This window comes from Mustela nigripes, chromosome 9 (genome assembly GCF_022355385.1).
Source record: "Mustela nigripes isolate SB6536 chromosome 9, MUSNIG.SB6536, whole genome shotgun sequence".
NCBI lineage: Eukaryota > Metazoa > Chordata > Mammalia > Carnivora > Mustelidae > Mustela > Mustela nigripes.
Genome location: NC_081565.1, coordinates 75,022,015 through 75,048,283, shown reverse-complemented (window position 1 = coordinate 75,048,283; position 26,269 = coordinate 75,022,015). Strand labels below are relative to the sequence as shown.

The 26,269-nt window shown below is 39.8% G+C and overlaps 1 protein-coding gene across 2 annotated transcripts in view; it reads left to right on the top strand.

Annotated features, from left to right (window-relative positions):
- Positions 1-26,269, top strand: part of PCSK5 (proprotein convertase subtilisin/kexin type 5) — a 447,741-nt gene that overhangs the window by 353,799 nt on the left and 67,673 nt on the right. For both annotated transcript variants that reach the window (XM_059411831.1, XM_059411830.1), the window contains exons 23-24: positions 1,501-1,707; positions 8,502-8,570. In XM_059411831.1, coding sequence (XP_059267814.1) covers positions 1,501-1,707; positions 8,502-8,570 — 276 coding nt within the window. The remainder of the gene's footprint in view (positions 1-1,500; positions 1,708-8,501; positions 8,571-26,269) is intronic.

Here is a 26,269-nt window from a genome sequence, read left to right as displayed (position 1 = left end):
GTGCCACGTTTAGGGAAATACTTGAAATACAGAATGTTTAGGGAAATACAGAAATACTTGAATGCTGGCAAGGACTATTACACTAATGTTAAGATTCTGCTTTTGCAACATGGGGAGAGTGATATCTTTAGCCACAGATTCAGCAGCCTTGCACCTTGAAGGTCAATGGTTCTGGATCTCCACGTAGAGTATCACGAGTGAACACTAGCCCTAGTTATTTGGGGAAACACAAGTCAGCTGTTCTGCAGAAGCAGGAGCATATGGGAGACTTGATCCAGAGAAGACAGATCTCTACACACACTCAGCACACACACACAAAAAAAAAACTCCAGGAGGGCAAAGGCAGGGGACCTCCAGGCACATTTCGTTCATCTTGTTTTATGTGTATACAAACTTATTCTAACCCTTTGTCATTCAGTGTGAGTTTATCATTGGTTCGAATTTTCTATTCCCTCCAAAAGCAACTTCCCGTAGTCTCGTATTAGACATACTGCTAATTCTTTCCATGTAGACTCCAATGTTGACAGAAGCTCAGGACTCCCAGAAATCCATTTAAGGAGTCAAAAAGGTGACCGTCATCCTACGCTGTCACTGTAGGAACTGGCAGCCATGCAAAAATTCAGACTTTTGGACAGTTAATACAAGTGTGTGATTTTGATAACCGAATTCAAAACCATTCTAAAAATCGGGACTCTCAAAGAAACCGTTCTATCAGGAAGCCTTTGTTTATTCTCATAGGATCCCCACAGCTCCCAAGTCTGAGACCCTCCACAGAAACCAAAAGGAGCCCTTGGGAAAGTTAAACACTTTCTGATTCATAGTTACTCACAGAATGTGGCTTCTGCTTTTGCAGCGACATCCCAGATGGTAGTCCCGACTCACTCAAATGTACAAAATACTGAAAAATTATTCCCTGCAAGGAAAACTTCTCGACCATAAGCATATAGATGTTGAACTTTTCATTAAATGCATTCTTATACTCCTGGTCCCCTAGAAGCCAAAGTACTCAGTTACATCTTTCTTTTAAAATGGGGCACCTAGGTGGCTCAATGGGTTAAAGCCTCTGCCTTTGGCTCAGGTCATGATCTCAGGGTCCTGGGATGGAGCCCCACATCAGGCTCTCTGCTCAGCAGGGGGCCTGCTTCCCTTCCCCTCTCTCTGCCTGCCTCTCTGCCTACCTGTGATCTCTGTCAAAAAAATAAATAAAATCTTTAAAAAAAATTTTTTTTAGGATGCCTGGGTGGCTCAGTGGGTTAAGCCTCTGCCTTCGGCTCAGGTCATGATTTCAAGTCCTGGAATCGAGCCCCACATCGGGCTCTCTGTTCAGCAGGAAGCCTGCTTCCCCCTCTCTCTCTGCCTGCCTCTCTGCCTACTTGTGATCTCTGTCTGTCAAATAAATGAATAAAATATTTTTTAAAAAATTTAAATCTTAGGTTATATTAGTTTCACAGTTAATTTTGTACATTTTTCTTCTTTTTGGCTGCCCCTCCATCTGTTCAGATAAGCTCGGCCAGGAGCGCTTCCTGTATCAGGGGGAGTGTTGGGAGAGCTGCCCAGCAGGCCACTATCCTGCCAAGGGGCACACCTGCCTGCCCTGCTCAGACAACTGTGAACTTTGTCACCGTGCACACATCTGCACACGATGCATGGATGGCTACTTCATAGTGCCCAGCAACCACACCTGCCAGAAGTTGGAGTGTGGACAAGGTAAGGCTGCTCTGGGCCAGTCTTATACCAGGAGGTAGCATGAGGGGCTCTACCTCGGGATGGCTCTGAGATTTGAATTGACCTCCTGGCTTTAATGTTGGCACCTGGGATGACTTTGTGTGACTGTATGTCCAGTGGGGACACTGATGGCTGCTCCTCCCTCTTCCTCTACACACCTTTCTCTGGGTCTCTTCAGACACATTCCCGAGACACAGTAATGCAGCTGATCACAGAGACATTGATATTGAATCAAGGGTTTGTGGGTGGGGTATAATGGAGAGGAAATCAAATCAGAATTTGAAGGTCCTGACCAACAATTTTCTCCTTTCCTATTACTAGTTATGAGACCCTGCGCAAAATGAGTCTAATTTCTCTATGCCTTTTATTCTTCGTGTGGGAAAGGGTGAGCATTGCACCAAGCTGGTTGCTGTGAGAAGCTGATGAGAATAAGCTTACCTAAAGCTACTTGAAAATATGAAATGTCCTATAAATTGTATGTGTTATTGCTACGGCCCAATTTCATATCTTACATGGGAAGGAGATTAAAAAACAGGACTTAAATTTTTTGTTCTTTTCCATGTAAGAATGTTACAGATTTTCTCTGCTCTGTATAAGAATTATGCCTGGTCTGGTGCTAAAAAGAGCTCCAAGATGTTTCTAGAATAATTAAGACATTCATTCCTTTTTCTGCTTTATGTTCACTAATGTAGTATAGGATTTAAGTCTTGAAAAAATAATTTGGGAAGGCAGATTTTTTAAAGACAGAGTCTGTTCACTTATATACCCAATTCCATACTCCCAGAAATGGAACTTATTTTTTTAATAAAATCTACCATCTTTATGTCAAAACTAGTTGCATGGCATATAGCTCGACTTACTCTGTTTGTACCAATCAATCTGATCCAATCTATTAAATGAATGGAAAGAGATTAGAAGGGGGATTCAGGGTGGGAGTGTAAAAAGACTTTGAACTCATCTCTTTCTACAGATACTATAATTTTATGGCTACATGCCGAATAATTTCCCTCCAAAAAGGACCTGAGAACTAGATAAACAGCACCTCTACAACTAAAGATAAAAGAGACACATCAAGGGGAACCTAGGTGACTCAGTCAGTTAAGCACCGAACTCTTGGTTTTGGCTCAGGTCATGATCTCATAGTCATGAGATCAGGCTCTGTGATGAGTGAGGAGTCTGCTTCAGATTCTCTCTGCTTCTCCCTCTTTGCTCCTCTCCCAACTCACTTGCACTCTCTCTCACTAAAATAAATAAAATCTTTTTTAAAAAGACAGAGAGACACAACAAGACACAGAAAAAATATTCAAAGAAATAATGGTTAGAAACTTCTCTAACCTGGGAAAGAAAACAGACATCTAGGCCCTGGAATCCCAGAGAATTCCAAATAAGAGGAACCCAAAGAGAACCACACCAAGATACATAATTAAAATGGTAAGAGTTAAGAGAGAGAATCTAAAAAGAGGTGCAGACAAACGATTTATTTGTTTATTAAACAAACGATTTATTTTACAAAGAAAACTCATATGCTTATTAGAAAAATTTTCAGGGGCGCCTGGGTGGCTCAGTGGGTTAAGCCTCTGCCTTCGGCTCGGGTCGTGATCCCAGGGTCCTGGGATCGGGCCCCACATCGGGCTCTCTGCTTCGAAGGGAGCCTGCTTCCTCCTCTCTCTGCCTGCCTCTCTGTCTACTTGTGAGCTCTGTCTGTCAAATAAATAAAATCTTTAGGAAAAAAAAAAAAAAAGAAAAGAAAATTTTTCAGCAGAAATTTTATAGGCCAGAAGGGAGTAGCAGATTCAAAGTGGTGAAAGAAAAAAATTTCCAACCAAAAATTGTCTACTTGCAAAGGTTATCCTTCAGGATGAAGGAGAGGCTAGGAGTTTTCCAGATAAGCAAAATCTAAAGGAGATCATTACTACTAAAACAGCTTTACAAGAAACGGTAAGGAGATTTCTCTAAACTAAAAAGAAAAGACACTAATAATATGAAAACATATGAAAGTATTAATCTTATTGGAAAAGGTAAATACATGATAAAGGTAGTGAATAGTGAATCTATCACTTACAAAGTAAGTTTAAGGTTAAAAGACAAAAATAGTATAATTAATTAAAATTAAAATAATTATGGATGCATAAAATTAAAAGATGTAATGTATGTCACCGAAATTATAAAATGTGGAGCTTTGGAATGTGTTCAAAATTAAGATGCTGTCAACTTTAAAAAACCTCTTATATACATGGGATATTATATGTGGACCTCATGGTAACCACAAAGGAAAAAGACCATAGTAAATATTCAAAAGAAAATGAGGAAGGAATCTAAACATAACACTAAAGAAGGCCACCAGACCACAAGGGAAGAGAGAGGAACTTCAAAAACAACCAGGAGACAATAATCAAAATGACAGTAAGTATATATTTGCCCATAATTACTTTATATGTAAATGGACTAAATTCACCATTCAAAAGATACTATATAGCTAGAGCTATCTTGAGAAAGAAGAACAAAGCTGGAGATATCACATTCCCTTACTTCAAACTATACTACAAAGCTATAGTATTCAAAACAATATGGTGCTGGCACACCAAAAAAAGAAAAAAAAAGAAAAAGAAAAAGGACATGTAAGTTGAACAGAACCGAGAGCCCAGAAATAGACCCATGCATATATGGACAATTGATTATGAAGAAAGAACCAAGAACATACAAAGGAGAAAAGAATCTTTTCGATAAATGGTGCCAAGAGAACTGGTGAGCTACATGCAAAAGAATGAATGTGGACCACTTCATTGTACCATACACAAAAATTAACTAAAAATTCATTAAAGACTCATCTAAAGTAGACAAACTGATGGCCAATGAGCACAAGAAAAGATGTTCAGCATCACTAGTTTTCAGGGAAACACAAATCAAAACCACAATGAGATATCACCTCATACCCATTAGAATGGCTATTACCAAAAGACAAAAATCACAAGTGTTAGAGAGAAAGCAAAGAAAAGGAAACCCTCATACACTGTTAGTGGGAATGTAATTTGATGTAGTCCCTGTGGAAAACATATGGATAGTCCTCAAAAAATTAAGAATAAAACTACCACATGATCCAGTTACAACACTACTGGGTTTTTATCCAAAAAACAAGAAAACACAAATTTGAAAAGATATACTCATCCCTGTGTTCATTATGGCATTTACAATAGCCAAAAACCTGAAAATAGCTAAATGTTCACCAGTAGATGAATGGATAAAGTTGATCCATTAAAAAAAAGAATAAAATGTTGCCATTTACAATATGGATGGGCCATGAGGGTATTGTGCTTGTGGAATAAATCAGGAGAAAGACAAATACCATATGATTTCACTCATATGTAGAATCTAAGACACAAAACAAAACTGATAGATACAGAGAACAGACTCATGGTTACCAGAGAGAAGAGGGTGTGGGCTGGGAGAAAGGGCTGAAGGGGACCAACTATAGGGTGATGCATGGTAACTGGATTTTGAGGGTGATCACTTTGCAATATATACAGATATCAAATTATACTATAGACCGGAAACACATAATTTAAAAAATACATTAAGAAATACTCAGAAAATAAAAATGGATCTTGGAAATTTTTTTTGAAAATTATAGAATAGGATGTGAGGGCGATCTGGCTGCGACATCTGTCACCCCATTGATCACCAGGGTTGATTCGGCTGATCTGGCTGGCTAGGCGGGTGTCCCCTTCCTCCCTCACCGCTCCATGTGCGTCCCTCCCGAAGCTGCGCGCTCGGTCGAAGAGGACGCCCTTCCCCGATAGAGGAGAGGACCATTCTTCGGTCAAGGGTATACGAGTAGCTGCGCTCCCCTGCTAGAACCTCCAAACAAGCTCTCAAGGTCCATTTGTAGGAGAACGTAGGGTAGTCAAGCTTCCAAGACTCCAGACACATCCAAATGAGGCGCTGCAAAAAAAAAAAAAAAAAAAATTAAAAAAGAAAATTATAGAATAAAGTGGGGGGACACCTGGGTGGCTCAGGTGATTAGGCATCAGACTGTAGGTTTTGGTTCAAGTCAAGATCTCATGGATAATGAGATCAAGCCCCACACTGGGCTTCATGCTCAGTGGAGAGTCTGAGATTCTCTCCCTCTGCCCTCGCCCAATTTATGCACACAGATGAGTGGCAGGGGTGTGGGGGGGCTCTGTCTGTCTCAAATAAATAAATCTTTAAAAACAACTATAGTGGGGCACCTGGGTGGCTCAGTCAGTTAAGCATCTGCCTTCAGCTCGGGTCACAATCTGCAGGTCCTGGGATCAAACCCTCCATCAGGCTCCCTGCTCAGCGGGGAATCTGCTTCTCTCTCTCTCACTCTCTGTACCTCTGCCCCACCCCTGCTTGTTCTCTCTCTCTCAACTGAATAAGTAAAATCTTTTAAAAATTTTTTCAAAAAACTTTCAAAAATCAATTATAGAAGAATGGAAATGAAGGGGGGAAAGGATTTTTAAAAAACTTTAAAATCACTGAGACAGTAGAACTAAAATAAAAAGTAAAAGTAGAAAATGGAGAAGAGGGAAGAAAAATTCAGGGTCAACCCAGGAATTCAAATAATTTAGGTTTTTAAAGAGTAAACAGCAAAAACATAATAGAGAACATTAACAAAGAAATAATTCAGAAAATTACCCCAGAACTGAAAGGCACGAATTTCCAGATTGAACAAGCCTTCTGCATGTACGGCATAATGGATTTTAAAAAGACACACACCAAGGCACATTATTGTAAGAATTTGGAAAGTAGATTTCTATTTTTGGCAAAAGGAAAACCCTATAAACTCTTATGAGTAAAAAAGCAGGTCATACAAGAAGGATTGGCTATCAGAATGACAACTTCTCAACAATACTGGGAACTAAAACATAAAAATGGAACAAAAACTTCAAACTTTTGAGAAAAGAAACCATTTCTCTTTTTAATCCTAAATTCAGTCAAGCCATGAGTCATGTGTGAGGGTTAAAAAAAAGAGTATTGTCATGCAAGTTTTCCAAAACTTTACCTCCCATGCATCCTCTCTTGGGATAATTACTTGTAAAGGGTACATTCCACAAAACAAATAGAACAGGAATTTGAAAATATAAGGTCCAGAAAATGGGGCATCAAAGGAAGACAGGGATGAAAGGAATCCTCAGGATGACGGTAAAAAGATACAAATACAAAGGAAACAGTGAACAAAACAAAAAGGCAACCCATGGAGTGGAGAAAATATTCACAAATGACACCACAGTCAAAGGGCTGATATCCAAGATCTGTAAAGATCTTCTCAAACTCAACACCCAACAACAGACAATCAAGTCAAAAAATGGACAGAAGACATGAACAGACACTTCTCCAAAGAAGACAAACAAATGGCCAGCAGACACATGAAAAAATGCTCATCATCATTAGCCATCTAGGAAATTCAAATCAAAATAAATTTGATTTATTATTTATATTATTATTTGTTATTTATTATTTGATTCTTACACCAGTTAGAATCACAAAGATTAACAAGGCAAGAAACAACAAGTGTTGGAGAGGATGTGGAGAAAGGGGAACCCACTTACACTGTTGGTGGGAATGCAAGTTGGTGCAGTCATTTTGGAAAACAGTGTGGAGATTCCTCAAAAAATTAAAAACAGAGCTATCCTATGACCTGGCAATTGCACTACTGGGTATTTACCCCAAAGATACAGATGTAGTGAAAAGAAGGGCCATCGGTACCCCAATGTTCATAGCAGCAATGGCCACAGTCACCAAACTGTGGAAAGAGCCAAGATGCCCTTCAAAAGACGAATGGATAAAGAAGATGTGGTCCATATATACAATGGAGTATTACGCCTCCATCAGAAAGGATGAATACCCATCTTTTGTATCAGCATGGACGAGACTGGAAGAGATTTTGCTGAGTGAAATAAGTCAAGCAGAGAGAGTCAATTATCATATGGTTTCACTTACATGTGGAACATAAGGAATAACATGAAGGCCATGAGGAGAAGGAAATGAAAAGTGAAGTGGGGGCAATTAAAGAGGGAGACGAACCATGAGAGACTGTGGACTCTGAGAAACAAACTGAGGGTTTAAGAGGGGAGGAGGTGGGGAGACGGTGAGCCTGGTGGTGGGTATTAAGGAGGGCACATACTGCATGGAGCACTGGGTGTTATACATAAACAGTGAATCTTGGAACACTACATCAAGAACTAATGCTATATAGTGACTAACATAACACAATAAAAAAAATTTAAAAACGAACAAAATAAACTAAGCACGAGCTGGGAGATTTCTACTTGTACAGTTGAGGATGAATTAAGGACAGATACTCTAAAAATAAAAAAGAAGCCAGAAAAATAGCAGCATAAGAGAAAACAAAAAGGTATACAAGAGCCCAAATATCATCAAAATATGAATAATACTAGAATAATCATATTATAAATATTATGAACACTATAAATACTGAATATTAATCAAGCAAAATTTGTCATTTGGGAGGATCGAAAGTATGTCTATGTCTGTTGGAATGGTGGTGAAACAAAGCTAGTCTTTACCATTACAGGTAATGCCTAAGAATAAAATCAAGAGGTAGGTAGCATCATAATCATGTCATTTAGACATTTGGAGGTTAAAAACAAAGCAACAGCTAAAAGAATTAAAATTCATTGTCTCTGAGAAAAGGAAAGGGCAGAAAGCAAGTTACATGCCAACATATTTTCATAGCAATGAACGCATCTCCACTCAGCAAAAATGAATCGCTATTTCTCACTCTTCCTATATAGGTGAAGTTCAAGACCCAGACTATGAAGAATGTGTGCCTTGTGAAGAAGGATGTCTGGGATGCAGCTTGGGTATGCCACATTGTTTTTTGTTACCTTAAGAGTTGACACAGTTTTTTTTTTTTCTCTTTTTTCCCACACCTCTTGATTTTTTCAGCAGGAATGTCATTGTTACCACCAGTAAAGCCAAGTTTAAGGAAAGGACAAGCATCTTTTTCCTTTGGTCGTTAGCTGTCTGGCAAGGGATACCTTCAGCAACCATGTTTCTAGTTACATAGGATGTGGCCTCTCCTTGGCTTCTCAGGGTCACAAATAAAGAGATAAACCATGGTGGGAGAAAGAAACTCAAGCAAAGAAGTGCCTAATTAATCTAATTTATTTGGCATGTTATTCACAAACCCCCAAGTTTGGGGGTTTTCCTTTGCAGAAATGACTCCATTGACTGAAGCCTAAGACAACTCTTTGAGAAGAAAGCAATGTGGTGACTGAGTTGAAACCCCCACCATACAATGAACAGTCCTCGTCAGTCTTCCGTATCATTCTCTAATTCAAATCGCTGATCCATTTCTCCCCACGCATGCCTGGTTTTCCTGTGGTAAGGAGGAGACGGACAGTCTGTACAACACAGAACCATTGTAATGGATACAAAATGAAATATATGGAGACCACCAAATTCCAGGAATGTATCTTAATGTAAATTTAATCAAGATACTGAAAATTATTAATGCTTGGGTCTGTAGATCTTTGGGAGGAAACCCAAGCTAAATTAAAGACAGAGTAATTTCTGTTCATGGAGTTTCTCTATGACTGGCTAACTCTTCCTTCTAAAACTTTAATGTGCACACAAATCCCATAGGGGATTTGTCAAAATGCAAATTCTGATTCACAGGTCTGGGTCGGGCCTGAGAATTACCTTTCTAATAAGCTGCCTCGTGAAGCCAAGGCTTCAGCAAACACTCATGAGGTTGCAAGAGGTCAGGCTCTGCCAGGATTAAGTAGACTTTTTATCAACTTGACCTAAAGGATTTCCTTGAATTCTTAAATATTATACATGAATTATAATTTATCTGATGGCTGTCACAGATTCTCTCTGCCCTCAGTGGAAATGATGCATTTTTATAATATCATAATGAAACAGAGGTTTTAGGAACTTGAATACCATTCTCCCATTACTTTCCATTATGAAGTGGGGCATATATTATTGGAAAATAAAATCTAATAATGAAATCACACTTAGGAAGGGGTTAACATTTACAGCAAGAGATTTAAAGGCAAAGGTGCTAATTTTCTGGGAAGCAAAAATAGACCTAAACAGACGTAATAAAAGTACTAAAATTGAAAAGATAAGCAAATTCCAGAGTTATCTTGTGAAGTGACAGGAGGTGGTCTTCCTTGCAGGGAGCAGGGATAAATGTCCTGACTATCTTGAGTCCAAACTATATTCGTCCATTAGATTTCATATTCCAGCTAATTTTTGTGGTTTCCTTTTGCACCTTTGTTGTTATTGTATCTTGTGTGAACATGCCAGCATCTTTGTGTATCACAGAGGAGGTGTGGTTGTGTGTGTGTGTGTGTGCGCGCGCGCGCCTACTGTAAAATCCCAAAACCGGGAAACAGTGACAACCACAGTCACTAGGGATCTACATTACGCCCACCCTTCGCTTAGCTGATGTAGCTCCAGACAAGACCAAGTTCAGCCACTGGAAAATAAAATCCTTATTAGACGTAGGCCATTTGGGGACTTAAAATCCAAAAGAATCAACTTGCAAAAAGAGGTAAGTTAGAAAGTTTGATTCACTCTGCAAAGTGCTACTGAAACATTTAGTTCATTTACTCTTTTACGAAAATTTAATGGTTTAAAATGTGTTGAGTGCTCCCTGTGGCACTGGGAATTCCGAATTGAAATGGTTGTGATCCTACTGTAAGGCCCTCTCTGGCTGGTCCATGTAACCTGGAACTAAATCTTGTACAAGGCAAGCCGCCACAATACAGAGAGGTACAGTGTTCTGTGGGATCACAGGAGAGTGCCTAGGACATTCTAAACGCTGCTAAATTCTCATTTTAAATTAGAAATTTTGTCTTATGAAGTCTCTATACGTTGGACCTTGTGAATTTTTAGGTTGCCCTGGCTGAATTCGATTATCACCTTATTTGCGGAGTCTTTGTCACTTTTTGTACCTGAGTTAAATCTCTTTTCTTGCTTCCAATTGTTTCTAGGCCAGCAATAATATTTTTTTAAGGCTGATCTGTATAATATTTGGTGCATACATACCCTTCTGCCTCACTAAATTACTTAGCATAAGCTCTATGACTTATACACTGTGCTACGAAAAGAGCTAACAGCAGGCCTAGGATATAATAAAGGTACAATAAATTTATCATGTACAATGTTTGTTGAACTGAACTTAGAGTTGCCAAAACTTAAAGTGGAGATGCATGGCTCAGGATATCAAGGGATCTAGAAATGAGGTTTTCTCTATTCAAACTTTGTCTGTGGGCCAAGAAGAGGAAATAAATCATATAATAAAGAAATAAATCATTTTTCATAAAATATTAGAACTATATGGGAGATTTGAAGGGGACACAACTTATCAAATTTCATTATTTTAAGATACAAATATGAATTTTAAAATATATGAATAATTTACCTTGGATTTTCCCAAGAGTCTTCTTGGAGAAGGGATATCATCCTTTAGAAAGAAAGAGCGCCATTTTCTTCCATTTTAATAACATAGATTCATCTTTGAACCTGAGCTAGACAATCTCTAGAAGAGTTACAGAAAAGTAAAATCAGTTGCTCTGAGACATTTCTTCTATATCATGTAAAGGTGAGTTGTTGGAGATGGTGGAATTTTTTTTCTGAGTTTTTTATTCTTTTTCAGATCTTTGGTGCAACTATAGATTAAGATTTTCAACACCCAATATAAAAGAACTCAAATTCCAGACTGACTCTGATCTTGTCTAGTTCCTGGGTGGAGATATTTATTATTTCGAGGGAAGATTACCAGATAGAGAAGAGAAAAGGAAACATGATCAAAAGTGGCTATTGTATTTTGAGGAAAATATTGAATTTGCTTTTCTAGGAAAAAACAGGGATGTTTTTATTATTACAGGGTTAGATTTCTCTTCTTCTTTGAGATATAACTGACATAGAAAATTATATTCATTTCAGGTGTACAAAGGATTCAAAATTTATTTACATGTGCAGTGATCATCACAATAAGTCTAGTTAATAGTTGTCACCTTAGAGTTATAGACTTTTTTTCTCGTGATGAGAATTTTTACAATCTACCATCTTAACAACTCTCAAATATACAATGCACTCATCATGCTACACATTACATCCCAGGATTTGTTTATTTTATAAGTAGAAGTTTGTACCTTTAGACACCCTTCACCCTCTGCTTCTGGCAACCACCAATCTGTTCTCCCTTAGACTTCTCTTCTTGATAAGGCTGAAAGCAAAGAGAGCATTTTATATAACACCATCATGCTCCGAGATGATTGGATGCGAAATTCTATCTTTATAGCTAGTATCTTGAATGGAAATTTTAAGATAAATCAAAGTTTTCTAAATTATATTTCTTCATTAATTGAGAGAATAAGTAAAAGGAGTCATTTTTACTTAATATCTTAAGTTGTGGGTTTTTTTTTGTTTGTTTGTTTGCTTTCATTTAGGGGCTATAGTAATAGGTATGACACTTGACCTAAGATTTGGGGTCCATACTTATAACCCTCTGACTTAATAATTGATCTTAATCCAGTCACTAAGATCTGTTTGCTTCCTTACCTTGTCAATAAAATAGGCATCAGTGTGCCTTTATTTTGGCTTAGAAGTAGGTGATAAAAATCCCTTCATTTTCACCCATTTAAATGGCTTTAGTCCCTACTCTTGGAGGAAAATATACACAAATTTAAAATTTTTAAGTGCTTGTAATACAAGAAAAAGGCTATAAGGATAAAACTGTTCCAAAAACAGAAAAGGAAGGAAAGCTCCCAAATCCATTCTATGACACCAGCATTGCCCTAATATCCAAACCAGACAAGAAACTACAAAAAGCAAAAAAAGAAAGCTGTAGGTCATTATCCCTAATAAACGTAGCTACAGAAGTCCTCAATGAAGTTGTAGCAAACTGAACTCAACAATATTTTCCTTTATTTTATTTTATTTATTTGACAGGCAGAAATGACAAGTAGGCAGAGAGGCAGACAGAGAGAGGGTGGGGAAGCAGGCTCCCTGCTGAGCAGAGAGTCAGATGTGGGTCTCCATCCCAGGACTCGAAATCATGACCTGAGCGAAAGCAGAGGCTTAACCCACTGAGCCCCCCAGGCGCCCCTGAACTCAACAATATTTTCAAAGAATCAAGTGGGATTTATTCTGAGAATACAAGAATAGTTCAATATTCATAAATCAATCAACTTGATAATCACATTAACAAAGCAAAGGATTAAAAAACATATGATCATCTCAAGAGATAAGAAAAAGTATGAGACAAAATTCAACATTCATTTGTGATAAAAACTCTCAACAGAATGGGTTTATAGGGAACATACTTCAACATAATAAAGGCCATATATGAAAAACCCACAGCTAATATCATACTCAATGGTGAAAACTGAAAGCTTTTCCTCTAAGATCAAGAACAAGAAAAGAATGTCTACTCTTAACACTTTTCTTCAGCATAGTACTGGAAATCCTAGCCCCAACAATTAGGAAAGAAAAAGAAATAAAATGTATCCAAATCAGAAATGAAGATGTAAAACCATCACTATTTGCAGAGGACACGATGCTAGATATATAGAAAACTCTAAAGATTCCACCAAAAAATATGATATAATAAATGAATTCAGTAAAGACACAGGATATAAAATTGATACACAGACACGGGTTGCATTTTTATACGGTAATAACAAAGTAGCAGAAAGAATTTAAGAAAACAATCCAATTTACGACTGCATCAAAAAATTAAATACCTAGGAATAAATTTAACCCAATAGGTGAAAGACCTGTACTCTGCAAACTATAAGACAGTGATGAAATAAAGTGAAGATAATGTAAATAAATGGAAAGATATTCCATGCTCATGGACTGGAAAACTTAATATCGTTAAATGTCCATACCACACATAATACTCTATAGATTCAGTGAGATCACTTTCAAAATACCAACAGTATTTTTAGTAAAACTAAAACAAATAATCCTAAAATTTCAATGGAACCACCAAAGAACACAAATAGTCAAAGTAATCATGAGAGAAAACAAAGCCGCAGGTATCGTGCTCCATGATCTCAAGATATACCAGAAAGCTATAATAATCAAAACTGTATGGTACTGGCACAAAAAGAGACACAGAGAGCAACAGAACAGAATAGAGAGCCCAGGAAAAAACCAACGCCTAAATAGGCAATTCGTCTATGACAAAGGAGGCAAAAATACACAATAAGGAAGACTCTTCAACAAACTGTGCTAGGAGATCTAGAGCTCCATGCAAAAGAATCAGAGTGGCCCACTTTCGTACACTATACATAAAAATAAAAATAAACTCCAAATGGATTAAAGACCTGAAACCATCAAGCTCCCAAAAGAAAATATAGGCAGTAGTCTTTTTGACACTAGCTTTAGCAAAATATTTATGGATATATCTCCTCAAGCAAGGGGTACAAAAGCAAAAATAAACCACCGGCACTACACCAAAATAAAAAGGTTTTGCAGAGCGAAGAAAGCCATCAACAAAATGAAAATGCAACGTGCTGAATGGGAGAAGGTATTTGCCAATCATACACATCCAATAAAGTGTTAAAATCCAAAATACATAAAGAACTTATACAACCCAATGCCCAAAAAACCCTCAAACAATCCAGCTGAAAAAAATGGCCAGAGGACATGAATAGACACTTTTCTTAAGAAGACAAACAGATGGCAAACAGACACATGAAAATATGTTCACCATCACTAATTATTAAAGAGAAGCAAATTAAAACTAGAAGGAGCTATTATCTTACACCTGTCAGAATGGCTACAATCGGAAAGACAAGAAGTAACAAATGTCGAAGAGGATGTGGAGAAAAAGGAACCCCTGTGCACTGTTGGTAGGACTGTAAATTGGTAGAGCCACTGTGGAAAACAGTACAAAGTTTCTTCTAAAAATTAAAAACAGAACTAGGATACAATCTAGTAATTCCACTATTATTTATCCAAAGAAGATGAAAATACTACATGTAAAGATATAAGCACCCTGATGTTTACTGCAGTATTATTTACTATAGCCAAAATAGGGAAGCCATCCAAGTCCATCAGTAGATGAATGGATAAAGAGGGTGTGATGTGTACGTACACACACACACACACACACACACACACACACAGGAATATTATACAGCCATAAAAAATGAGCCTTTGCCATTTGTGACAACACAGATGGACCTAGAGGATATGACACTAAGTGAAAAAAGTCAGAGACAAATACCATATGATTTTACTTATACATGGAATCTAAAAAACAAAACAAAACGAAAACAGACTCATAAATACAGAGAACAAATCAGTGGTTGGCAGAGAGGAGAGGGTTGTGGAGTAAGCAAAACAGGTGACTGGGATAAGAGGTATAAACTTCCAGTTCTACAATAAATAGGTCACAGAGAGAGAATGTACAGTAGGGAGTATAGTCAATCATGGTGTAATAACACTGTAGAGGGACAGACGGTGACCACCTTTGTATCATTGTGTGCATCGTGTAATGTACAGAATTTTTAAATCACTGAGTTGTGCCCCTCAAGTAATATAACACTATATATCAACTATACTTAAATAATAAATATTTTTTACAAGATAAAGCTCATAAAAATTCATTGCCAAATAGGGGGACAGACATTCATAGCAATAGAATCTAGAAGAGGAGGGAATGTCTGGGCCCTGAAGTGGTCGAAGAAGGCTTCCAAGAGGCTGGGAATGGGAATTTGCATGGAATTTAAACAGCTAAGAAGGCAGAGCTGCATTAGGGAGGTGATTTCAAACTGGAAAGCAGCGGAAAAAGGTCTGGAGGGGAGAATTTTTGCCATGGACTTTAGGACAACGAATGTACCAATTTTGCAGAAGGAATACAATATAGCTGCCCACCAGCCCCAGCCACAGATTCACATTCCATGGTTTCAGTTTTTCGCAGTCAACTGGGGTCCAGAAGCACACGATCCCCCTTCTGACGTGTTGCCAGGTCAGCAGTCACCTAACGCTACGTCACGATGCCTCTGTCATTCTCTTCACTTCACCTCACCACATCGTACTTGATCATCACAGAAAGGGGGAGTATTTAGTGTTAATCTCTTATGATGCCTCATTTATAAATTAAACTTTATCCTAGGTATGTACACCTAAGAAAAAACATAGTACACCTAGTGTTTGGTTTTACCCATGGTTTCAGGCATCCACAGGAGTTTTGGAACATATACTCCACAGATAAGTTGGCGGGGGGGTGGGGGGGTAATGTTAAGTAAATATAAGAGAATAAACAAAGAGAAGTTTATAGAAGTGGTAGAAAACCATATCTTGAATTCTGGATTAATGAGTTTAAAACTATTCTGTGGCTAAAAGGACCAATTAAAAGTTCTTTAAAAAGAGATAGAGAATGTTTTGCAGAAGTGTTTTAAGAAGATTAATGTGGTAACATGTTAACTGTGTTCAGGATAACAGGGAGAATGACAGCAGGCAGAGAAATCAGCAGAAGATTATTTCAGAAATCTGGGTAGTAAGTCACAGGAGCCTGACCTAGGGTAACAGCCAGGAAATGAAGGAGAAAGAAGTAGGTTTTTAAAATCATGTGCAACAAATTGCCCTTAAGCATAAAAAGAGATGCTTAACCTCATTCATTTTACAGAAAATGCAAAGTAAAACTACCATGACACACCATTTCTCACATGTCAGCTTGGCAAAAAGTCATAAGCTTACAATGCTTTATACAGGCAAGGCTGTAGGAAAACAAACGCTCTGGTTTATTACTGGTAGGAAGAATATTACAACAACTGTGGCAGGAGATTTGGCAGTCTAGAACACAATTACTTATGCATTTATCCTTTCCCTACAGCATCTCTTCTGGGAATTTACCCTGAGGATACACATCCACAAATTCATAGCAGGATATTCACATGTAACTCTCTGTGGCATCATCTGTGGTAGTAAACTATTTGAAACATCCTAAATGTTCAAGCATGGAGGGCCGGTTGCATAAAGTAAGGTACACATGCACTAGGGAGGGCTGTATGGCCATAGAAAGAGCAAAGAAGGTCTGTATGAACTGATTGTGATTTCACTAGGTACTGTTAAGTGGAAGGCGAGGTGCAAAAAACATACACAGTAAACTACCTTTTGAATAGACATGTGTGTTCATATGCATTTTTAACTACTTTTTGGATAAGAAATACAGAAAGAATAAACCAGAAAGGGATGCCTGGGTGGCTCAGTCGGTTGGGCGTCTGCTTTTGGCTCAGGTCATGATCCCAGAGTCCTGGGATCAAGTGACACACTGGGCTCCTTGCTCAGCAGGGAGCCTGCTTCTCCCTCTGCCTGCCACCACCCCTGCTAGTTCTCTCTCTCTCTCTCTGACAAATAAATAATTTAAAACATTTTTTAATTTAAAAAGAAATAATAAACCAGAATACCAATGAAAATGTTACCTATACAGAAAGAGGTGAAGGAGATGGAAGGGAAGCTACTCTAGGTATATCTTTGTATAGAGTTTTCATTTGAATCATTGTAACTAGTTTACATATTCATAGGAAATGACAGAGTAATTAGTGTGAATGGTTCCCACTGGCCAATTTGGGATAATTGGATCATCAAAACATAAGGATGATGAAGAATCACAATTCAATTAATAAAATAATCTATCCAGCAAAATAATATTTAAAGAAGAGAGAAAGGAAGATTTAGGGAAAATAAAGGGGAAGGCTCTTTACAAGAGTTTCAGCTGGCTTGTATGCACGGAAAGAAGTAGAAAATTATCATTTTACATCCCCTAGTGTATTGACTCAAAAGAGAGTCATCAGTGGATGCTAAAATCATTAGATGAAAAACGAAACAGGATGATTGTAGAGACTCCAAGTACTTCTACAGTTAATTACAATGGAGGGATTTGCTGGTTATCAACTTAAGTTATTATACTTGGTATGGTAAGTTCCACCCAACTTGATACCATTTATTTCCTGCTGTGATACATTAAGGGTACACAGCATTACCTAGTATCCTTGACAACATTACACAACATTACTTAGTATCCTAGTATCCCTGTCTAGACCAATGCTTCTCAACTGGAGGCGACTATGACCCCAGGGACATTTATTAATGTTTTGAGACATTTTTGGTCGTCATGACTGGGGTGTTGTTACTGGCATCTAGTTACGAGCATCAAGGATGTTTTTAAACCTTCTATAATGCACAGGACTGGCCCCAACAACAAAGAATCATCTGGTCCAAAATGTCAATGCTGAGGTTGAGAAACCCTTACTTCGCTTGAAGATCACTAGCCTGAAGATAAATCCAGAATGTGGGAATAGTGATAAGGCAACTGACCCACACTCTTAAAAAACAAAACAAAACAAAACAACAACAACAACAACAAAAACAACAACAGAATGAAAAAACAGAAAGGGAATTAATCCAGAGAATAAAGAGCCAAAACAACTAAGAAAATGTGTAAATATTTATCGGAGCCTGGATTTTTAAAGTTTTTTATTAAATGATTTTATTTATTTATTTGACAGAGAAAGAGATCACAAGTAGGCAGAGAGGCAGATGGGGGGGTGGCACAAGGAAGCAGGCTCCCTGCTGAGCAGAGAGCCCAATGCAGGGCTCCATCTCAGGACCCTGAGATCATGACCTGAGCCGAAGGCACTGGCTCAACCCACTAAGCCACCCAAGTGCCCTGGATTTTTAAAGTTTAAAAAAATATATTTGGGGGACCATTAAGAATATCTGAATATAATTGAATAATACTGAATTAATATTTCCTCAGCTGTAGCCATTGTGTTGTATTACATAGGATCTGGTTCTTTGTGTAAGAGATGGATGAAAAGGTATTTAGGGATAAAATGTCATGATGTCTACAAATTATTTTCAAACGGTTCGGGGGGAAGATCTAGCTAAAGCACATAAAATTATTCACTGCACTATTTCAGCCATTCTGTAGCTTAAGAAAACCATTTTTTTGGTTTTGTTGTTTTTTTTTTTTTTAAGTTGGAGGAATTAAAGTACTCCACGCTCTGTCAGCTGAGGGGATGTAGAAACTAAGACATCTAAGTAGCAATGAGCACACCACGGGTCCAGATTTTGATTTCCTAATACAAATCTCCAAAAAAGGACATTGGGTCTGGGTCTGGGCAGGAAATATACAAGATGAACCCGCAGCATCTTGTAGTGATAGAAAATGAGGAAGTCCTCCAAGAAAGAAGGACTCCACAGTGCTGGGGGGTATCTCAAAGGGACGTAGGGAAGACCTGAAAGAGTTCCCAAGAGCCAAAGTGGGAGCAATTTGAGCAATGATCAGAGTAGTATTAGCTTATAAACCAAAGTATAAAATAAAAATTCATGCATTTTTATCAATATAAATAAATAAATTGTTGAATAAATAAATAAATGGAGAAGAAGGGATGAATCTTCAGGGCAAAAGAATTCCAAGTAACTTATTTGGCACTCCTCCCCCCAGGAAGTGGGGCATAACTCTCCATCCCCTAAGTGTAGATGTCACACAGTGACTTCCTTCCAAGAATGTAGCAGGGAAGGGAGGAGGGGAGAACTTTATAGTGGAAAAACCTGGCAAGCATTACCTCATCCTTGTGATCAGGTCAACAACAATAGTGTTAGATTAATAGCACACACCCAGGGCGCCTGGGTGGCTCAGTCGGTAAAGCATCCAACTCTTGCCTTCCGCTCAGGTCATGATCTCAGGGGCAGGGGATCGAGTCCTACATCAGGCTCCATGCTGAGTGCCAAGTCTGCTTGCCTTCTCCCTCTGCTCCTCCCTCTGCTTGCACACTCTCTTGCCCTGTGTCAAATAAATAAATAGATAAAATCTTTAGAAAAAAATTAGCATATACCTTTGATATGATGCCATGAGAATGGCACTTCACCTCTGTGGTCTTCTACCCCAAAACCCACACCCCCAGGTTGATCATGGAAAAAACATGACAAAGCCAAATAGAGAGGTCTTTTGTCAAATACCCAGATGGGTACTTCTTAAATCTGTAAAGGTCATCAAACAGGTCAAGTCTGAGAAACTGTCACAGTCAAGAAAAGCCCAAGGAGATAAGACAGCTGTATGCAATGTGGTGTCCTGGAGGGCATCCTGGGATAGACAAAGACCCAAAGTAAAAACTAAGGAAATCTGAGGACATTATGGACTTCAGTTCATAATAACCATGCCATCATCATAAAGGGTAGGAGACAACTATTTGGCATGTTGTCCTATGTCTTGATTATCAGGGGTGATTATATGACTACACATTTGTCAAAATTCATACAAAGGGCAAATGTTACATTACAAAAATATTTCAATAAATCTGACATAAAAAGCACAAGGTTAGAGTAAACCTATTAATCCCCTTCTTTCCTGTCCCCCCATGGCCTAACTATAACAGTAAGCTAATTGCTATAGCATTTATGGTATGCTTACCTAATGCTCCAGGTGCTATCCTAAATTCCTTAAGCATATTTCTTCTTTTAACTCTAAAGAGTAGATGTCATCATTGTTCACATTTTACAGATGAACAAATTTAGCTTTGAACAGTCAAGCAACTTGTGTAAGGTCATGGGGCTGGTAACTGATAAACCAGGAATTGATTCTGCAAAGCCCGAGACCCAAACCCATGTGTTTCACAACTCTTCTACCCATACAACCAAATGCTCTTCTCTTCTAATTCTAGAGAAAAGCGTATTAGTATTGGGCTCTATGGAATCATAAAAAGATAAAAGGAAACCTTACTCCCTGCCCCCTCCCTCAGTTCTACACACAACAACCATGGTACTTCACTGGGCTACAGCTTTACACCCAATGACATGAGTGAATGTCCCAGTCAAACAGTGAAACTGTTGATTATAGCTGTGGAAATTGAATTGGGGTCATTGTTCACCTGAAACTGTCAGCTTTGAGGACCTACATCTGGAATGTTCTGACACTGGGAAGAGCAGACAGGGGAATCCATAACTGAAAGTAGGCAGGCATGCTCTCAGTTAGCTCCAGATTCTTCTGCTGCCCTTAACCTCCACAGTTTTATTCACCTCCACAGAAACTCCTTTGCTCTTTGACAAAACTAGATTCCGTGAGGATACAACCCTCTCTCCTCCACATGAATATGAAGTGTGCTCTCTCCACCCTGTCCCAGATTAAATTCAAACCTCAGGTCCAGGAATTAGAGAACCAATCTCATTTACCCTTGCTACTTTATCTTTCGATGAAGGAGTGAGACCTCATTCATAGAAGAAACAAATGTCTGAGACAAGAAGTTCAAGTTCTAGTTTTCCAATGAGGCACACATATGGGGTTTTTCAGATCAGATACCGTGATCACGGATCTCTAGTTCACTTGTACCCATATCTCCCATTGGACCTCTTCCAAAAATGTTCAGGGAGAAAAATACAGTATCAAACAGTTTGGGTACCTTCCAAACCAAAGGCACCACCCACTGTCCGGCCAAACTTAGTGCATGACCCAGGTGGCTTTCTAGATCAGCTCCATGGCTAGTCCAGGATGGCTCTGGTCTTTAAAAGGCCAAACACAGTCCAGCTTCAGAAGAAGGATTGGAGTCTAAAAGCACTGTCACCAGTTTGCTGACGAAAAGAGAAATGAGCCAACTCCATTAGACAGTCCTGCCTTTAAAAAAAAAAAAAAAAAAAGCGTAAACTGCTTGTTTTTATTTTTCATGAGAGCCTCCCTCTCCCCACATTTTCTAAATTAGACCTCCTTTCAGGGATGAGGGTTTTGAAAAAAACAAAACCTTAGAGGCCCAGGTTGAGTGCCTGACTGCTGATTTCAGCTCAGGTCGTGAGCTCAGGGTCGTGAGATCGAGCCCCCCGTCGGGCCCCATGCTCAGCATGCAGTCTGTTTATCCTTCTCCCTCCCCGTCTGCTTCTTCCCCTCCCCTCCAACAAACGAATCAATAAAATCTTAAAAAAGAGAGAACCCAGTGTTGGAGGAATTTGCAGCAGTTCCTAGGTGCCCTCATCTCTTACTCATCCCAACTTTCCGCATTAATTCAATTAGCAAATATTCATCGCACGGTTTTGTGTTCGCTGCTGTCCTATCACTTGCTCCGTTTATCCCACAAAAAATAGGGCCGTCCACCCTAGTGTTTAGCAAGCTCCATCACCATTTAGCGCACCGCTAAACCCTTAATGTTAGCTTTTGTGTTCTCACATCTATGATCCCATGATCTCTACAGATGCAGAAACTGAGGAGTGGGGAGGTGTTGAAACTTGACCCATTTTATGCCTGTAGGAAGTCAGAGCAGTTAGACAGCCCCAAGCAACCTGTGCATAACTTTGTTTTACTCTGTTGGCTTAGAAACTCTTTGTCGCAAGCCTAAACTAGGATAGGCAGGGTTGTGCCCTGATCACAGAGGACCCCCAAATCTCAAGAACTTAAAGCAACAACGGTGTTTTTCACTCGTGCCACCTCCCCATTGTGGGTCAGCTGGGAGCTCCGCTCCTCACGGTCGTGAACCCAGGACTTGGGTTGGTGGAGTACTCACTACCTTGTCATGGCAAAAGAAAGTATAACAGCTCTTAATGCTGTCCCCAAGATGTGGCACTTGTAACATCTGTTCACATATATTTTGGCCAAAGATGCCTGAGCTCACGGGATGTGGAATCCCCATCTTGCCATGTGCCTGCCAAAAAGACAAACACTAACACAGCGAACGCCCTGGTGAGGACGGGGACCGCGGCTCATGTGTGCTGAGGTCTCACATCATATGTTTGTGCACGAAATTGTCCCAAACATGTGCCTGCTGTGTTTTCCTGATTTCTCTCTTCTGCCCCTCCAGCCTTGTCTATTATCTTCCCTTGGCAGGGTCTGTCTTTCTCCTTCTATCAAAGGAATTCTTTTGAAGGAGTTGCTATTTCTTTTTTAGCTGATGGAGTCTCTTAAAAGTATTCTGCTCTCACTTCTCTGATCCCTTGGCAACTGAAGAGTCAAAAAAAGGTCCAGTGATGAGTGACATGTGGTCAGTGGGTGGTGAACTGTCTGCTGAAAGGACCTTGACCTTTCTTTACCCCACTCTTCAAAACCCCTGTGTGAGAATAACAATGGGCTAGTACCCTTGCCTTTATCTGCTGCCCAAGGAATGTGTCCATATGAGCCCAGTCTTGGGGATTTGGACAACTTTCTTTCATTTTTAAAAATCTGGTTCAAGAAATATTTGCTGAGCATCTACATCAGGCTAAGATGGGGATATGAAAAAGCGTAAAGCATGTTCTCTGCTCTCAAAGGGCTCGCACGTAGATGGGGAAGGCCAGTGGCTCTCAGCCCTAAATGAACATTCGAATTGCCCGGGGAGCTGTAAAATGCAATGTTGGAACTGGCTCCCGATGTTTCTGATTTCATCAGTCTGGGGTAAGTCGCAGGCAACAGTGTTTTTTGAAAACTCCCCAAGCGATTCTAATAGGCAATCAGAGTTGATTAAGATGGGGATATACACCCGCTGATGAAGATGGGCATAGAAACATATCATTTCAACATGCTTAGAATACTTTGCTGAGAATGGAAGCCGGAGCAGAGGCAGATACACTGTAATAATTATAACTTATTGTCAATCTCATGCCAGGTGCTCAGCTAGGTGGGCACTTTGCAAGCAAGATATTTATTTAATCCTCTGCACAATCCTCTCTGTTTGAAATCCTTCGCTCCCTTTTAGAGAAGAGAGCACCAAGACCCAGGAAGTTGATGTCACTTGCCCAAGGTCACAGATCTAGCCAGTTTTAGAGCCAAAAACAAACTTGGGACTATATAGCTCCAAACTCACAGACACCCAAATATTTGCTCTTTTTCCAAAGTAGACTGCACTCAGACACCGTGTTCCGAAAGAACCTAATGACAGCCACGGAAAGGTCCACAACCTGCCATATTTGTTTCGTTCCCGGTTATTCTCCTTTGTTCCTCAGCTGCGCCCCCGGAAGTCTCCCCCTGCTCCCTGCCCTATGTTCAAGTTCACATTCTTCTACTTATGGGGAACAAGAAAATAGTGGCGAGGTATTCTAAGTTCAATTCTAGAGCCATGAGCTCATCATCTTGGCTCTTGGTGTTATTACGCTGTTTTCCCCCAGAGCCGGGTATAATCAAAATTCCTCCTACTTGTTGTGTAACTGACCTGCAAAGTCGAGCTGCAAGCCAAGACTGTCTGGATCACGTATGCTTGCACAAAGAGAATGGAGCCAAGCACTTCCAAAACAAACCTAGCGGAAAAAAAGCACAGAGTGTGGCCGAGCACAACATACGGGGCGAAGGGTTTCGGAAGACAATCTACCATTCCTGAGAGCTATGTGGGGTTCGTGGCATTAGACTTCCAGTGACTGGGGGTCTGGGCACTTGGGATGATGGAATGGATTTCACCCTTCCAGAAGTATCTAGAAACCAATGAGAGTGTCTCTTTTGCATGTTTAAGCGTAACAAGTTGGAAAGTGTTGTCAAATTACTTTCTTTTGGTGAAATACGTTTGATTTTTCTAAAATCCTTTAGCAGTCAGGATCTCAGCCTACGTCTCTATCAAGTTCAAAACAAAAGGAAAAGAGACCTGTAGAATGACTAGAACTTTGGAAGGTTGGTTCTCACTTGATTTTATAAAAATGTGGAAAATGGAATCTGAAATCTTAGGATCTTTTTAGCTCCATCCTTCCCCTACCACAAAATCTTTGGGCAAGCCGTATACTCTGTGGTTTCTTAATCCCATTCTGTTTTACGAAAGAAACCATCTGTAAGTTGCCCACCTTCTACCTTCTCATAAGGCCATAGAGATTATAATGAAAACTAAAAGGGTATCATGACCCAAGTTCTTCAAAAGAGAGAAACCAAGAGATAGCAAAGTAAATTTTATTTGCTTTCTCTCCATTTCTGCCCACTGTCTTTCCTATCATATCTGCCACCCTGTAGGGGCCACACCTCTAACCTGTGTGTCACTGGGTCATAAGCACTTAGAGTAGTGCCTGTCACTGGGCGGGCACCCCGCAACAACGTGGCTTCGGTGCCTGTTGTGAGGGCTCCTCGCTTCACCCCATGTCCCATCTCCCTATGCCACTGCCCCTTAGCCATTTCAAGTCCTTTACCAGATGGTAGCAAGAGCTTCAAGCTCCACTGGTTAAGGAGAAAAAAATCAATTTAAGCCACAAAGCAGACACCAGAATAGCGAGAAGCCGAGTGTGGGTGAGGCAGGAGCATCTGCATATTGGTACCCAGCTGCTCAAAAGGCAAGTCTCCAACCAAGAGTGAGGCCAACAGTGAATGTCAGTGAATTGCCTCCGCACCTCTAGAGTCTGAGATTCCAGCCTTCCAAAAGTCAACGGGAGTGTAATTTGGTACAAGTCCAGACTCATCCTTTCCATGAAGTCTCCCTGCAAGTCCCACCAGACAAACCTTGGCTGCAGCCCTACCAACAGCCTGCAGCTCGGCTTCCAGCACCGTGGGCCAACCCAGGGCGTGAGCAGCAGAATGGGGACCAAACAGCACAGCATGCCGGAGAAGGCAGCAGTCTCAGGGACGGGGTCTGGGCAGGGCCATGCTTCATTTACCAGCCCTTGGCTAAGTACCCAAAGGCAGAGTATGGGAAGGCAGGGGGTATCCAGGCTGACATCTCCAAATACTAGTCATGTTCCCACTGGTGATGTTGCTGGGTCAGTCGATAGAGCCTTTTTACCTCCTAGCTGTGCCCATGGCCCTCTGTAGAAGCCAGGGTATTTTTTTTTTCAATTTTTTCCCCCATAAAAACAACATTCTATCTATCTGTAAACAACCTACCACTAGGTGAGACACATGAATGTTGTTTTGTATGAACCAGGCAGGCAATGCGGAGAGATGCCTGCCCCGGGCCATCAGGAACTGGGAGGTCCATGAGGGCCCTTGGGGAGCAGCATTTCCACTTGAGGAGCCCACCACCTGCAAGGAAATAGATCACCAGAAAATCCAAGGGCAAGTGTTGCCTCCAGAGGGGTAACGTGTATTCTAGAGATCCAGAGGGTGGAATATTAGAGTAGAAAACTTTCTCAATCTCTCCAATGTCTAATTTAAACCAGAAAAGAGCTGACAGCTTGATTTACCATCATGATAGAACTTCATACCCTAAAATAATTGCTAGAAACCTGGGTGTTCCACTAGAAAAATGAATCAAGCTAAACTGTGATCTCCATATTACTGTGTCCTCTACAATTCAGTGTTGACATTGAGCCTTTGGGTGAGGTTGGAAGGTGAGCCCTGAAAGAAAGAGGAGGTTGTCTGGAAGGGATGGTCACTGGAAAGCCCAGGACAATTGTGCTAGCTGTCCAAGCCAATTGTAAAATTGCAGATTTATTATGTTTAGCAGAATGCAGCCTGTACATTTGAAATATTATCCCAATGACCTGGCTTCCACTTAGAAATCTTCTATGAAAAGAAACAAGTGAATTAGGGAGGCCTCTTGCCTTTAGCCCTGAGGGTCTGTGGGAGGTGAGTCAAGAACCATTTATAGTAGTGATAAAATACTATATTTGAGGCTGTAAAAATTTGGCATACAAGGTCTCGGTTCAGAAGTAAATTCGTTTT